We start from the raw sequence: 16,320 nt of genomic DNA, 5'->3' as shown, positions 1-16,320 counted from the left end.
CCTAATCTTGTCTCTATCTCAGAGAACTAAAGTATTTTGTGGAAATACCAGTATGACAACAATTTGGTGGAATATTAATTATCCAAATTGAACTATTATCAAACTAGGAGGGTAAAATGAATATATGATATATATATATGTGTTTTTAATTTATTATGATATTATCCTCATTTAGTTCTGAAAACGTCTGTAAACGACATGCTATAGATATTCCGTGTTCCGATCAGTACCCATGATGCACAGTTAGGGCAACTATTCAGGAGGGTATTTATATAATTTAGGCCCCTAGGCTATTCTTTGTTTTGGGCCCTGCCGACATTATCATCATCATTACTTCCATTAATTGCATGCTCTGTATTAAAAACATTTCTAAACTTTAAAATATACACACATCTTGAGTAAAAAATGAGTTAAAATGCAGTACTGTAAAAGGAAGTTATTTAAATGCTAGAAATCCTTCCCTCTACCTTTTTTTCATGGAAAAGCAAGTAAAAGGACTTGACATGTTGATTTACTTTGCAATTATTACAAATGTAATGAATTTCAATAATCAATCATCTTTGTCACTTCTGCCTCTTCAGCGTCTCATTTTTGTGTGGCCTCTTCCTGGACTAGCAACCCTTAGGCTATAGCCAGTGACGTGCGGTGACGTTGATACTTGGGGTAGCAATCAGTGAGTTGCCCAAGGGCAGGTTGGTGTGGGTCATAGCCCCCCTCCTTTATCGGTCAGTATCCCTAAAAAGAAGACGTCAAAGACATAAAATGAGCAATGACTACTAAAAACAGTACACGTAACTCCCACCTCCTTTCGAGAATCAAAAATGATTTGATTTGACTAGTAAGCCAGAGATCCCATCTTGGCCATGGGTGTTCTTTGTGTATGTCCCTTCATCAATTTTATCTTACTATCTTCGCGATTAGCCAAAAGTGGCAGGAAAGCGAAGTAAAATGAACCAAATCAAACAATCAATCAATGATTTCATTTTTGTTACTGAGCATAGATTTTTGGTCACATTTGGTTAATCGTGAAGATGATACAATAAAATTAGTGAAGGGACAAAGACAAAGAACACCCGTGCCCAGGTCGGGGTGCGACCGCGGGACTTCTGGTGTCATTGCACACTGTGATAACCACTCTGCCATAGTTGGTTGATTTGGTCTCTTAAGTCCACATTATGCACATAAAGACTAATCGGGACTGGACCTACAGTTTAAAGTGAAACCCAAACCACTATGTGCCTCCACTGGTTGCTAACCCAGGACCACTTGCACCCCCCCCCCCAGCACGTAGGTTGGCCTACAACAAAGATGAGAGGAAAGCACTAACCATTCGGATACGTAAATATTGCATTGCTTGATTTCCCTAATTTCTCCACCTCACGATCTCGTTACTGAAGGATCCAGGCTCAAGCCCTGGCCTGTACTTGAGTGTTTCTTGTAACCACTCTTCACCTGTTTAATTTAATCAACGTTCATCGTCATGGCAGAAGTTAGGTAATGTGATGGATGAAAAATGCTAAAAATAAATTAAAAAATAATTTCCTCCCAGTGCATCTGCAGGGCACTGTGAAATCAGGAATCGAGAGATCTCTGTTTATGATTGCCCTCACGACTTCCATAAGTACATCAGCTAGTTATTGCGATTAAATCTGTACAGTTAGAAGAAGTGATGCGAGGTATCAAAAAGTCAATATATAAAAGGGGATAAACATATTTTTGTAGTTTCTTCAATAATATTCATTTGGCTTTTTGAGTTTTGGAATACATTTTTCATTCCACATTATTTTATTATTCACTGCAGAGTACAACACACATGAACAATAATGCATGCTCGTCACGGGTTCCCGGCCTAGATTGTTCTTGTGAGGTCCCTAAATCAGTTCCATCATATATCACTCATCCTCATTTTTGCAATAACCAAATGTGTCAGAAAAGCGAAGTAAAGTAAACCAAACCTACAACAACAATAAGAACATTTATTTATTGACTGTTTAGCTTACCCCATTGTTTTAATTGGAGGCCAAGAGAGTAGTACATTTAAGTAAAACACTACTAAAAAGAGAGTGAGCAAATATTTGTTATTTAACTATTATATATTCCATATTTGAAAAAAAAATAAAGAAAGCACAACATTTTTGTCTGCACATAATATGTTCCCATTTCATAAATAATAAAACTACATTCCATTTTATACATACACATTGTACAATGTTTTAAAGTTGTGGTGTAAATACAGAGAACAGAAGTACTGCAGAATTTTTTTCCCGAGTTATTTAGAGGATTTACAATGAAATCAAGGGGAAACCAATCCCCTATCTGTTTCTATAGGAGATAGACTGGAGCACTTGAAACCACGACCTTTAAGCCATTGCAGCAGAGTGCAAGGGAGATAGAGGCAGGAATGTTCACTTTCCCTTCCGTCGGCTCTTTCTACCTGGAACTGGTGAGGCGGAGGAACAGTCAGCTAGGGCAGCCTTGTCTGCAGATTGTGAGAAGCACGTGAAAAACAGTGTTGCATATGGACCGGGGCTTCAACAAGAGAATAAATATTGTGAATTGATAATAATTAGAGTTGTGAGATTGATTGATCTAACTCTGCTAGCTCCTCAGTGCAGGTCAGTGGCTATAGCCTAGTAGCAAATACCCACTGCTTCTATTTAAGAAAAGCAGAAAGCTAGTGTGTTTGCTTTTATGTTATATTTTTCTTGTTCAGTTTGTTCATTGCAGTGGCTCAAGAACTATTTACGAAGTACAATGACTCAAAGCATCTTAACCTTTTGGCACTGTGTCAAGTACTTAAGGAGAAACTGGAGAATATTAATACTATTAGGTCAGTCAAAAAGTAAATGCAATCATTTTTTTTTTCACAGCATCAATAGAAAACTTACAATGATATCATTTTCCAACAAAGTCCCCCCTTTACTTCAATACACTTGGTCCAACGGTCCACAAGCTTTCCGATACCCTGAGGAAAAAAGGTTTTCAGTTGAGCAACAAGCTACGTATGCACCGCTTCCTTCACCTGTTGGTCTGTGTCGAATCGACGGCCTCTTAAAGCATCCTTGAGTGGACCGAACAGATGGTAATCCAATGGGGTGAGATCGGGACTGTGTGCCGTATGCTCTAACACCTCAAAGCCCAGATTCTGAAGAGTTTGAGTGTTGTTGGCGGCGGTTAGGGGATGTGCGTTGTCATGCAACAAAAAGAATGCCTTTCGACTATCTACCTCATCGTTTGCTTCGAATTGCAGGCTTCAACTTGTTCGAAAGCATATCACTGTATCGTTCACTGTTTATTGTTGTCCCCTTTTCCACATAACTACCCCTTCTGAGTCCCAAAAAAGTGTGAGCATCACTTTTTCTGCAGAGTGTTGACGCCTGACTTTTTTTTTCACTGGAGATTCAGGGTGTTTCCATTCCATGCTCTGGCATTTGCTCTCAGGTTCGAAGTGATGGATCCATGTTTCATCTCCAGTGATGATTCGTTTCATAAAGGCTTCACCTTCGTTAGCATGTCAGTCCAATAATTGCTGACAGATTCTCACACGATTTCACTTGTTCTCGTCAGTGCGTTCTTTAGGGACCCATCTCGCACAGACTTTATGAAAGTTGAGCCTGTTATGGATAATTTCATATGCAGAACCATGACTAACATGCATATGGTTTGCCACTTCATCAACAGTCACTGTTCGGTTATTCAGAACCAGCTCGCGGACTTGCTCAATGTTGTCATCAGTAGTGGATGTGGCTGGACGACCTGCTCTTTCCTCGTCCTTCACACTTGTTCTACTGCTTTTGAAATTTTCAATCCACTGGTAAACACTTTGGAGCGGTAAAACAAGTCTTCTATGAATTTCAGCTCCTGGTACACCTTCAGACCACAAAAAAAACAGATTACAGAACACTGTTCTTCTGTGGTGCAAATGGACAGTGGCACAACCGACATTTACTTGGCAACACTGCAGAGCGAACTGAAGTGATGACGCTGTAACCTGCCACAGACGAAGACAACAATACTATCTATCGGCTTGCGAGTGCAGAAAGCTGTACAGCCAACCTACGGAAGAAAAGAAAAGCATTGCATTTACTTTTTGACTAACCTAATATATGGACCATGAAATATTTCATTGAATGTTGTTTCCTTTCGTAAAAGTCGAGTAGAAGTTGAAAATATTTTTGCAAAATGCCACTGCTTTGTTTAATCAGGATTAGTAAAATTTTACTCATACATTAAGCCTGTAAACGTGTGTGCTACTTCATACTGCATTACTGTGAATAGTGTCACTTATACAATGTGTAACCAATGCATATATATGTGTGAGCAACTGAGCATGTGTGAAGATATTAAACTCGCATAAAGGATTGTGGGAAGAAGTAGAGCATCTAAACAGTTTATGATAATCAAATTCTCAATCAAAAGTTGCAAATAAAATATTATGGTAGAAAATTATGTAGTTTGAATGTAGAGATTTTTTTCGTGCAGCTCATAACGTTCAATCTACAAGGTGTTTCAATAATGGTAACCGAACAAGGTTTCTTTTGGATACTTAGCAACTTAGCTCGATAGCAATGTGAAATTATGACACTTGACACCTCTCAATAACCACACACACACACACACACACACACACACACACACACACAAAGGTGGTTGGAAATATCAAGTGACACCTGAAGTCAACATGCATGTGACTATGTGCAGCATGGGTTGAATTCAAATTGTTAAAACAGACACATTAAATCATTTTTCGAGTCCTACTTTGCAACCCACCAAATGCCCTCTTCGGACCCTCCAGTGGGCAGCGCCCCATAGGTTGAGAAATGATGCACTGGGTGTATCAAACCTCGCATTCATTTTTTTAAAAATTATAAACTGTGACTTAAAGAAAATCTGATTAAATATTTTTTAAATAAAAATCGTGATTTTAATCCACCCTCCTTGTGATTGTATTTCAGAAGTGGTGCTGGTCTCATGATAATCAAGAAAATTTGGCTGCTCCAATGTCTGATACGGGTTTCTCTTCTGTGGAAGTGCACATTGAGTCTGAAACAGAAAGTGCTGATCCATTAGTTTGTGAACAAACATCTCTGGAGAATGTTTGGCTTCCGGATGAGTCGTGTGTCAAGACTGAAACAGAATCATTCGAGGAGCCTCCTGATGTTGATATCTCTTTTGACATCAAACCATCTAAGGAGTGCATAGAGGATACTTCTGTTGACATGAAACCATCTAATCAGTGCATAGAGGATGCTTCTGTTGACATCAAACAATCTAATCAGTGCATAAAGGATCCTTCTGTTGACATCAAACTATCTAATCAGTGCATACAGGATCCTTCTGTTGACATCAAACCATCTAAGCAGTGCATACAAGATTCTTCTCTTGACATCAAACTATCTAGTGAGTACATGAAAGAAATGTCAGTTTGTAAAGTGGAAAGTGTGAATGGTGATAGTTGGATGCACTTTGAAGGCAAAACTCCGGAAGTTCCTAGTGGACAAAATGTTCCTAAAAGTGAAGGATTTTATCCCTGTGATCATGGACAATTTGTTGAAAAAATGCCAGCTGAAGACTGTGACAATGGTGAATTAATTTTAAGTGAAGATAAAGACATGAAGTATAGTGTAGAGAATCCTGACCAAGTAGAAAGTGAAGTGGCAGAGCCTGCAGAAAGGTAGGTGAAGGAAATTTTAGTACATGGATTGAAAATGAGCATGAGAGCACTAAGGTTCAAGATTGGACCTTATTACTTAAGAGTTATGATTCATGTAATTTCTGTATTGTGCCACCAGTGCTTCAGGGTTACACATAAGATTGTCCATGAGTGTTCACCCCACCATGTCAGATTAGAATGAAATTTGTTACATGATATTGTTAGATATATATAAGAACCCATATTTTTTTATATTTGGAATATTCACTCTAGTTTGGAATTTATAGTCCTTTGAAATTTCCTGCCATTTGATGCCCCCCTTTCTTGTGGGATCAAGCAAATTATACAGTGGCGTGTCCAGGATTTTCTAAAGGGGGGACTACATATACTTTTTTGGTTGTCAGACTTCATTTTGTCATCTTTACCTGCATCCTAGGGTTGGCATTTTGCAGTTTTATTTTTTTGGAGGCTAGATTCTACTTTACGTCCTTATTGCTTTTTGTTGGTGGTAACCGATGGGAGTTAACAACAGTGTAGGCTCCTTTTTTGTGTCCACATTGTGAATGTGTGTGCTTTGGTCGTCTGCGTGGTGATTGCTTCTTTGCATTCATGGTGTGTTGTGCATGTGTATGATCACAGATCAGAATGGCGTACGTCTGGTTGGATGGTTTCTTTTTCTTTTTACACTTTCTGTTCATGATAGCCCCATTAACCATTCACGGGTAGCCCCACTAACCATTCACGGGTAGCCCCAAAAACCATGCACGGGTAGTCCCACAAACCATTCACGTAGGCTCCAAAAACCATGCATGGGTAGCTCCATGAACCATGTTCAGGTAGCCCCACGAACCATTCACGGGGGCAAGGTACGCCTATGAGGTTAGGTTAGGCCTGTTAGGTTAGGTTCCATCAGCACTCATTTCACCCCTAAATATGTGCTTCATCATCAAAGAATTTCCTCAGTATGTTGAATTATGCATATCCGGACAACATCGGTTTTTATCGATTTCCACCTCCAGGTAATTTTTCCTTGCTTTGGTATTTACTTTGTTGAATTCCTTATACAATAACCTTTCCAACAATATATGACACGTATTCCTTAGGGAAAGAATGTAAAGTAGAATCTTACCATTTTTTAAAAGAAAAAACCCAGGCAAAATTCATTTTTTTGTTTTTTTTCAGGTTTTGTTTATAAATATATATATTTTAAAAATAAAATAATACATTTTTCCCTGATAGTAATATATTGGAACATTCAATTTGTGTTGTTTTAGTTCACTGAATCAAAAACTATTTAATATTTTTTGTTAACATAGTGAAGAATTGACAATCAAGGTCTCACACCTTGAAATGATTAAACTAAAAACATACATAACCCATGCTGCAACAGAGCATTGAGCGCCCAGGTCTACCTACAGACTGCTGGCCACACTCCCTCTTGATCCTACTCTGAGGTGGGAGATCTTCAAACCAGTTACGGGGTGATGTGTGGTCAGCACGACGAACCCTCAGTCATCGTCATAGACTTTCATGATCGGGTTACGCTACTCATTCGTAGCTCTCCAATTTAATCATGATGGTGAGTGTTCACCAGTCTCATACACAGGACAAAATCTCAGGAGAAAAGCTGTTACGTTTCCCCAAGGAGACTCAAACTTGCACACGTCCGATAGCTGGAGCCCAAAGCATGACCGCACAACCACAGTGCGGGACAAATGATTAAATTATCTAAGATATTATATTCTGAAAAATTCTACCCTTGCTGGATGGTGTAACAGTTAATATATCTATGATCAGTTCCCAGGGTTGCGCATTGCAATTCTATACTAATACTTGCTAGCTTTGGTGGTTTAGTTGACCTTAATGGCAGAGTGGTGCAATGCCAGGGAGGGCCACCCCGATGGTGCAGTGGTTGCATCATTGCCTTGTAATCAAGGGGTCCCGGGTTCGATACCCGGTGGAAGCTCATAGTGGTTCGGATCCCACTTTAAACTGTAGGTCCAGTCCCGATTAGCCTTACTGTGCATAAACAATTAATCAAACAATCAATGGGTCCCTGGGTCAGACATGGATGTTTGTGTTTGTTCCAATGAGAATACAGAAAAAATAGAGAAAATTGATGTGTGTGAAAATTGAGAAAATAGAGAGAAAAAGGGGAGATATTACTGCTTAGGAGGATTACTTTTATTACAAATGTAAAGAAAAAAGTAGACAGGCTGTCTGACTGCCCTTGCAGAAGACTCGGGTTTGAATCTTGGGCTGGGTGATCTAAGGTGAGAATTTTTCCAGTCTTGTCCCTGCATAAAGCTTCTCTGGAACTAACCCACCCTTAAATCAATGGATCCTTGGGGGGGGGGGGGGGGTAGAGGCAGCTGGAGTTTGGTTCTGATCACATTATCTTCAAAATGACTGAGATGAAGAATATGTCAGGCCCTACCCCCATATCACGTGAATGTGCCTTCATGGCGTGGTGCTATATGTATGGGGAACTTTACCTTTACCTACTATACAACATACAGTAGCTGCACACTTAATTCTGCTTCAATACAGTTTGTTCACAGTTTGTGTTTTCCCATTATTTTTGTGGCTGTCAAGTTTAAATATCTTCTCGGTGTATTAACCATGTCAATATTATAAGGTTGACCTGTTTAATTGTCTTTGCTGATTTCATCCAAATGGAATACTGTATCAATCCTCCAAAGTATCTGTTTGGTATGAAACTATAACAGTTCCCATTAGTGGCCCTTATTTGGATCCCAACATACATATGCACTATATTGTTAAGAAAAATTATTTGTCAAGCCGTAGCTTAAGAAATGCCCTATTTTAGTATATTTTCTTAATGTCCAAAAATATAGTTTAGGCAGATATTTGAAAGTGGCATCAGAAGCTACCTCAGAATATGAAAAATCAATACCAATTCGATCGGCTGAATACACCTATAACTTATTCATTTCATACATTTTTACATTGCTACTTACGTATTCTGCATCGCGGAACATTCCTTAAGGTGGTGTTATGAATTTCTCAAGGAAATAATGTCCATTTTTCACATTACGAGTACTTATTGGTGTTAGTTTTTTCGTTTCCCTAACATACAATATGGCACGAGAGTAATGGTTCATCTTGCGTCGTGCTTGTGTTTTGTCGATGGTATGCAGTGTTTCCAACCTTCTTAACCAAAAAATACCTACTTTCGTGTTACTAATTTCGTATTATTTCCACGGGTTTGAAATTGTGGTTTGTGATCGCATTGTGCCACAAACCTTTCACGGATAGCCCCACAAACCATTCTCGCATAGCCCCAAAAACCATTCACAGTAGCCCCATACACCATCACGGTAAGGTTAGGTTAGGTTGCTTAGATTAGGCAAAGATAGTTAAAAAACGGTGTGGGTGGAAACACTTGCAGGGGGTTATGTCATCAAACGCATGGGACATCCGGTTCACGTACAGGAAGGAAATTAAAGCAACGTCAATTGCGTGTCGGAGATATATTTTCCTAAAAAAAGACATGCATTCGAACTAAAAAGGATAGAAAACACATTCACGAACTTCCACAATGCTGCAGAAAGTGATTTCCATGAGTAGTTTCTTCTGTAAAAGTGAAGAAATACATATTCACTATATCGAAGTGTTACCGAAAAATCTATTTTTCATCCACCATCTTGAAATACTTTCAACAAATGCAAATGCAAAATAAAACCATTCCCTGGGTGTATCTATTTGCAACATGAATTTGAGCTTAAAACTGTCCTAACATAGCTGAGACTTGTTTTCTTAATCTACGAAAATCTAACCTCAAATATTTGCATAACTTCAAACTCTCGCAAGGCATGTTAAATCAGTCTGTCGTCCACCATCTTTAAACATGGTGACAAATTTTTCTAGAACATGACACCAATCCTTTAAGTTATCTTGTAACTCTAAAAATTGCAACTCAAAAGCTTTACATTTACGGCAAAATGTTTGTTTGCGATTTTACCACCACCCCTCTCCTAAACTATGAAATATAATTTTAATAGTTTTACTGCAAAATTGGAGACCGAGGAATTATCTACAATGACTGGGTTTAGTTTCTTATACTCTGAATATCACTGTAGACACTTTTGGGGAAAAAGAGAGCATGGTATAGATTGTGCATGCAACATGAGGAAAATCAGTTTTTCATTCACAATCTTGAAACACATTGTTCAATTTCACTGACATGTAATACCATTGCAGTCTGTCAAGTTTTCTAGGTGCAGAAACATGTTATCATGGTCACTAATAGATGACTTGTCATTCTTTGCCCATCCACCCCACCCATGCTCCTCCTAAGTCATGCATTATGTTTTGATATTTTTATTGTGAATTTTCAGTGCCAGTAATGTCAGAATGCCCCTGAAAGTTTTATGCACAAACCTCGAAATTGTAGTCTGTAAAAAGGTTTGAAAATGTCAAAAATGGTCAAAGTAAGGAAGTATACATATGCATTGTGTACCCCCTATATTTAAGATAAAAAGAAATCGTGGTAGATTATGAGAGTGCTCGACTTCTTGGGTATAGAGCTCCTAACCACAAATAAGATTTATCCTACATTGGCAAGGAACCCATGACGTTCAATCAATGCACTGAACTGGAGGGAGGGGTCAGTGCCCAGTGCAAGGCATTGGAAGGAAAACAGAACATTTGCACACATACCAAATTTTGAGAAATGAAATGAATCTTTTGAAAAGTGTTTGGTTTAATTATACCACAGTTTACTTTATTCTACTTTCACGACTTTTCAATAAAATGTACTCAATTCTCCTTTGTAATGCCTCTTTCTAGAGACAACCCATTCATTTATACAAGAAGAAAATCTAAATTCTTGCAAAATCCGTTATTTTTGTAGGTTTGCATCAAAATATTTCATGCCTCGAGGGGGGCATGACCCCCTTGCCCTCCTGGGTACGGGCCTGACCCAGACATTTTCATGCATATGTGTGTGCGTGTGTGAAACAAGGGAATTGCTGCATGAATGACAGAGCACACTGAAATACATTGATCAATATGATCCACAATTTTCGAATTTTAGTTTCTGCACTTCATTTTTTTAAAGAAAATATATTGTTTTTTTATTTATTAAAAATATTAATGTTCAATCTTCCAGTAAAGAAACATACACTCCAGACTCAAAATTGTATTGAGTAGCTGACAGTAAAATATTTTACTTGGCACCCAGTTGGTGTGTGTGCTGGTAGGGGGGTTATTACTTTGACCATGTGGGGAATCAAAACTTAGGTATTTCAGCTTGTTGGCAACACTTGTGACAGTAACATGCATCATGTGCCTAAATATTGACAATATATTTATATGGAGAATCATAAGTCGTAAGTTTGCACTGGAATTTTGTACACTTAACAACACTGTTGCTAGATGCCAGTTCACGTAGCTTGTTTTGAAATTCCAAGAGCTAGTCATAAATACAGCAACTAGAAGTCTCTATTTTATGGAGACTGTATATTCATTTTAATCTCTATGACTTCCTTTCCAAAAAGTACAGATTGGCCTTTAAATGTTCCAATTTAGTCATGAAACTAATCATGTGCTCTATCATTGAGTGAATATATTTATATGGTCCTACATACACCTCATGCATTGCTGGTTTCCAGAAACCGACCCACCATTCATAAAATTGTTGCTCTTTGAAGTACAGCAAAAGCAAGGTATTTTTTTGGAACACCTGTTACATGTGATGTAGTGGTAACATTGTCACCTTGTAATCAAGGGTTCCTCGGTTCAATACCTGGTGGAGGCACTCAGCATTTTGGATTCCACTCTAAACTTTAGGTCCAGTCCCAATTAGCCCTATTATGCATAAAAAAAATTAAAGTATAAAGTGCTCCCCTGTGCTATGCTTCACACCATGAAGGTGTATAGGGAGTGTGGAGTTAGGGCCCCAGATTTTCTTGATCATGGCTAAAGGTGTAGGTGATGTGATCAGCACCACGTTCCTCCTATTATGTATGAAGTGGGCGTAAACCAAAAACTCGAACAAACAAACTCTTGCATACGAGTATAAGGCAAGTAGTAGAGAGAATACTCTGTAAGAATGCACACATGCTGTTCCAATGAACCTTTTGAGGATTGGGCATTCCAGGCAGGCACTTCCTAAATATGGCAGTGACATGTTTAAAAGTTTCAAAAGTGGTATTTTGTCATGATTACCTCCAAATTTCAAGCTATTTACGCCCACAGGCTCAATGGCAAAGTCTGACTGAAATAACATTGCAGATCTTTCCTTGAGGGTGGGGACAGTCTTTCATAAATCAGTGAAAATAAATTTATTATTTCGTTATTCAAGCTATAAAAATCATTTTCATAAAACACTGAAAATAAATTTATTATTTCGTTATTCGAGCATTAAAAATAGTTTTCATAAAGCACTGAAAATAAATTTATTATTTCGTTATTTGAACAGGTCATAAAATCGATTACTTGAAGTATCGTTATTGGTTTTGGAAATATGATTTGTGAAATGAAGTCACATTGTGCCAGTCTAGTACTGTGGTCAGGCACAGTAGTGATGGTAGTGGTGATGAGAATTCAGTGTAGCCAGTGTTGTGTTCGATTCACTCAGTAGTGCAAATACAGAATTTATAATTTTTGATTTAAATGTATGGCCAATACTTCAGCACATGTTCTCTGTGTCCTGTTGACAAAATTTCAAGCAGCTACAATGCGAGGTATACAACTACAACAGTCATTTGTAGATTATACCATTCACAGCCTGTTCACCTCAAGTACAAGACAAACGGTTCATGATTGTGAATAAATAAACTTCCTAGAAGATATCAAACTCTGGAATGATTTAATCAATATTGTCCATTTCAAGCAAGTGGTCATGCTGGTGATATATCAGAATTTCTAATGCTTCAAATCCCTTGTAGGAGCATGCACTAATTTTGGTCACGCAGGTGAGAAATTTATCTCATAATATTTAATACTTTTTTTTAATGCCTCATAGGAGTGTGCACAAATTCCAGCATAGCATGCACAAAATAGCAAGAATTGTGCCCTGAATGTTGGCACTGGTTTAGGCCCATTTTGAACCATTGATCAGGCTAGTGTGAAGTTGACACAATCATTTTGAATTACTAATTCTTCCCAAACCATGCACACACAAATTGATTAATAGTGTGCATATATTATGCACTAATTCATGGCATTTCTTGTAGAGGTGTTGGATCATGTGATACAGCAAACTTCAGATGACTAAAATATTTGTACAACACAGTATAGTGTGTGCAACAAGTGGAAAATTGTTGTTTTTTTTATCTGCAATCTTGATACACCTTAACAGGTTTTGCTTGATGAAATAACCTTGCAGTTTACAAAGATTTTTAGTTGAGTAACAATTATCTAATTGATTCTAAAATTACGGTATTTATTAGGGCTGAGCTGATGGCACTTTGAACCAATACTGATACTCTCATTGATACACACTGACGCTGATACCAATATTTCTAAATTTGATTTTAAAATAATAAAGGCTAGTTATCAAGTCATCACATCACATTCCTTTAATGACATTAAATAACTCACTAGCATTATAGTACTTTGAGCCATGATGGTGTAGTCTGTAGGGTGTCTTGTTTCTATGAAGGAGACTTGGGTTCGATTCCTGGGGTGGGTGATATAAGGTCAGTATTTTTCTGTCCTCCCCTCCCCCCAAAGCATCTCTGGGGCTCACCCAGCCTCAAATCAATGGATACCTGGGAGCAACCCCGTGGGGTAAAGGCATCTGGAGTGTGGTTCTGATCACATCACCTCCAAAAATGGCCGAGATCGAGAATGTATCTACATCCCCTAAATGTGCCTTCATGTCATTGTGATATATGCACATGGAACTCCCTTTTTTAAAAAAAGAGAAATCATTATGATACTTCAAAATGTGTTGTGACATTTGGTAATTTTTTTTGTGAACTTCTCTGTAGACCCAGAGGATGCAAAGAGAGAGGTTTTTTTGAAGTATTTCTAGCATTGCTGCAGTTACGAAGAAAAATTAAAAAATCTGTGGATTGTCTCTTCTTCAGTTTCATGTAAATACTATTCATTCCTGTCGTTTGGGTTAGCCTGGTGAAAGAGAAAAGAAATGTAATAATATATACAAATACAGTTATTAAAATAATGCCTCTTTTTGCCATGCTGTCCATCATTCTCTGTCATTTGAGACATAAACAAGTCGCTGTGGTATGGGCTGATATCAACAGTCCCATAAAAGACACAGAAGGGAAGAGTGCAAAAAGAAATTATACAATCCACAACCCTCCTGTCCTGATTGAATGTAGATAATACAAATCAAATTCGACAGGGGCCTTCAAACGTCTTTCCGAAGAACTCCGAAATCATCTGGCCTGGAGACAGCCCATCATGGTAGTAATGCTAGTGTTTTTTGTATTTTGCCCTGGTGGACCAAATATGTACTGTGTTGGTCTGATGTACCAAAATGTGCTTGTCTGTTGGACTGAGCTGAGTCTGTCTAATTTTGCACGATGCACGCGAAAGAAAATGATATTACTTACTGGGCGTCGCGTTTAGCACAAATCCTTGCCTCTGGAGTGGAGGACCATATGTCGTGTTCCTTAGGGTTAATTCAACTCAGAAGTTTGCAGAATGACACCCACTGATAACAAACGATGCTATATTGATTAATTGTACCGTATATACAACTTGCTGTAATGCAACGTGGTAGACGGAACGAATCACCGCACACACTTTGCCATATTGTCTAGGGAACTGTCTTGAGTGTCGCTCACCTGGATTTGAGAGTGCACATAAAAAACAAAACTGGAAGCCCCTGACTTCTATTGTTAACAATATCAAACATATTAATTATGATCTGAGACAGCTGGTTTTAAAAACGTCTACCCCGAGCATGTGAGCAGGAATTTAAAATGAAATATATCTTCTATTTCCACAAAACCTTTTCGTGGTAGTTATATGCCTTCGAGAAGTTTAGTCACAGCTTTCCAGTTACCCATGCCTTTGATCTTGTCAATCATCTGCTTTCCAGGAGGTGGGGTTGGGGCAGTTGTTCAGTAATTCTCCATAAAACTAATCTGTCTCAAGGAAGACTGAGCGAACGTTTGGAAAGGACAAATATTTCTCTTGGCCTTGGTTCTAGCAACTGAAAAACAATGGTTCCAGTTGGAAAATTTCAACCAATACTTACCAATAGCACTTGTATCGGCCAATGCAGATACATCAGTATCTGTATCGGCTCAGTTCTAGTAGTTGTTGTAGTTAATTAATACATGACTTTTTCCTTTTTGCCCTCTCAGCCATCCACCCATGCCCACTATGCTGTTCAGCCAAAGTTCCCACATGAAGAAGTGACTGGTAACTAAAGTGCTACCACACATTATTTCAAAATTATAAGTTTGTTCAACCTTATTCTGGAAACACGTACCTTCTTTTGTTGTAATTTTCAACAACCAATTTTAGTATGATTTGAGGAGAATTGCCTAACGAATGAAACCTTGAACTTGTTGACTTTTACTGTATTAATTATTTGGAATGCTGCCAACTTTTCTAAGTCTTTACTTTTCTTTGAATTTTTCTAACTTTTGGCAGCTGTTGATCCTCAAAGTACTTAAAAGACCCAGCCAGCTCTGAGTGCCGTGGCGAAGAGCATACAATTTACTAGAAGAGGGTGGATAAATAATTGTGGACATTTGCATCCCTCCCTCCCTTCATTACAAAGTTAATATGTCAAATGTCTAAACAGCTTTCTTTCAACAATTGCCTCAGGTTGATATTCTTTATTTGAGTGACCTGCATGGATTGTGCAACAAAAGTCAACCCTCCCCTCCTTCCTCCCTCTCTCCCCTTCTTTGCTGACTTTCTTCTTCAAACTCAAGAGATTTTGCCAATGCTGGCTCATATAATTACGGGGAAACTTTTGGTATCATCCTTTCATCATAAACAAATGAGAGAAACAGCACTTTGTGAGATTTCACACTGTAACAATCCATTTAGCTAGCAGAGCTTTCTGGAATATAAAAGCCAACCAAATTTTGTTATGTCATGCTCGTTTTTAGTCTGTTATTTGAGGTGTTGTAATGTTTATTTTTGTCTCTTGTTTGATGTGTCTGACTGGAAAAGGACCAAAGGGACCAATAGGATTTCAGTGGCCACAATGTAGGTTTATCTAGGGTAGTGGGTCAAGTACGTCATCAATCAATGAATCAGTGACATTGATCTACCCATCCAACAATGTTTCGCAGCAGCCGATCATGGCCATTTGTAGCAGATTGTAAATCTTGTTTGTATTAAATTATTAGGGGATACTAAAGGGTACACACAATAGGAAATGTGAGAACATTAATATCACATGAACTTTTGGATATGGAAATATGGTAGACTGAAATGGTATGGTTGCAAGATGATGCTTTTATTTCCACATTTAATAACAATGTATTTTGAACTTCTAAATTGCCAAATTTCCAAGTATGTCTCAATATCAGCAGAAATCTGTATGAGTAATATTCGTATTGGTTCAGGCTAATGTTACCTCAACTCTAGTATGTGCTGTTCTGTATATTCAAGGTACTTATGTAGGATGCAATTCAATGGGTTTGTCATATTTTCTATATGATTTTGTCAAATAGGTTGTTACGTACCCAATAGGACCAAGTAAT

General features: G+C 38.1%; 1 protein-coding gene across 1 annotated transcript in view; it reads left to right on the top strand.

The window, feature by feature from the left end:
* LOC145999341 (uncharacterized) overlaps nucleotides 1-16,320 on the top strand; it is a 40,733-nt gene that overhangs the window by 15,279 nt on the left and 9,134 nt on the right. Inside the window, exon 3 of the mRNA XM_083136283.1 lies at nucleotides 4,956-5,674. Within this exon, the coding sequence (XP_082992409.1) occupies nucleotides 4,956-5,674 (719 nt within the window). The remainder of the gene's footprint in view (nucleotides 1-4,955; nucleotides 5,675-16,320) is intronic.

The sequence above is a fragment of the Lepisma saccharinum genome, chromosome 15 (genome assembly GCF_977018435.1).
Source record: "Lepisma saccharinum chromosome 15, izLepSacc3.1, whole genome shotgun sequence".
In the NCBI taxonomy this organism is placed as follows: Eukaryota; Metazoa; Arthropoda; class Insecta; order Zygentoma; family Lepismatidae; genus Lepisma; species Lepisma saccharinum.
This window is presented reverse-complemented; position numbering and strand designations above follow the sequence as displayed.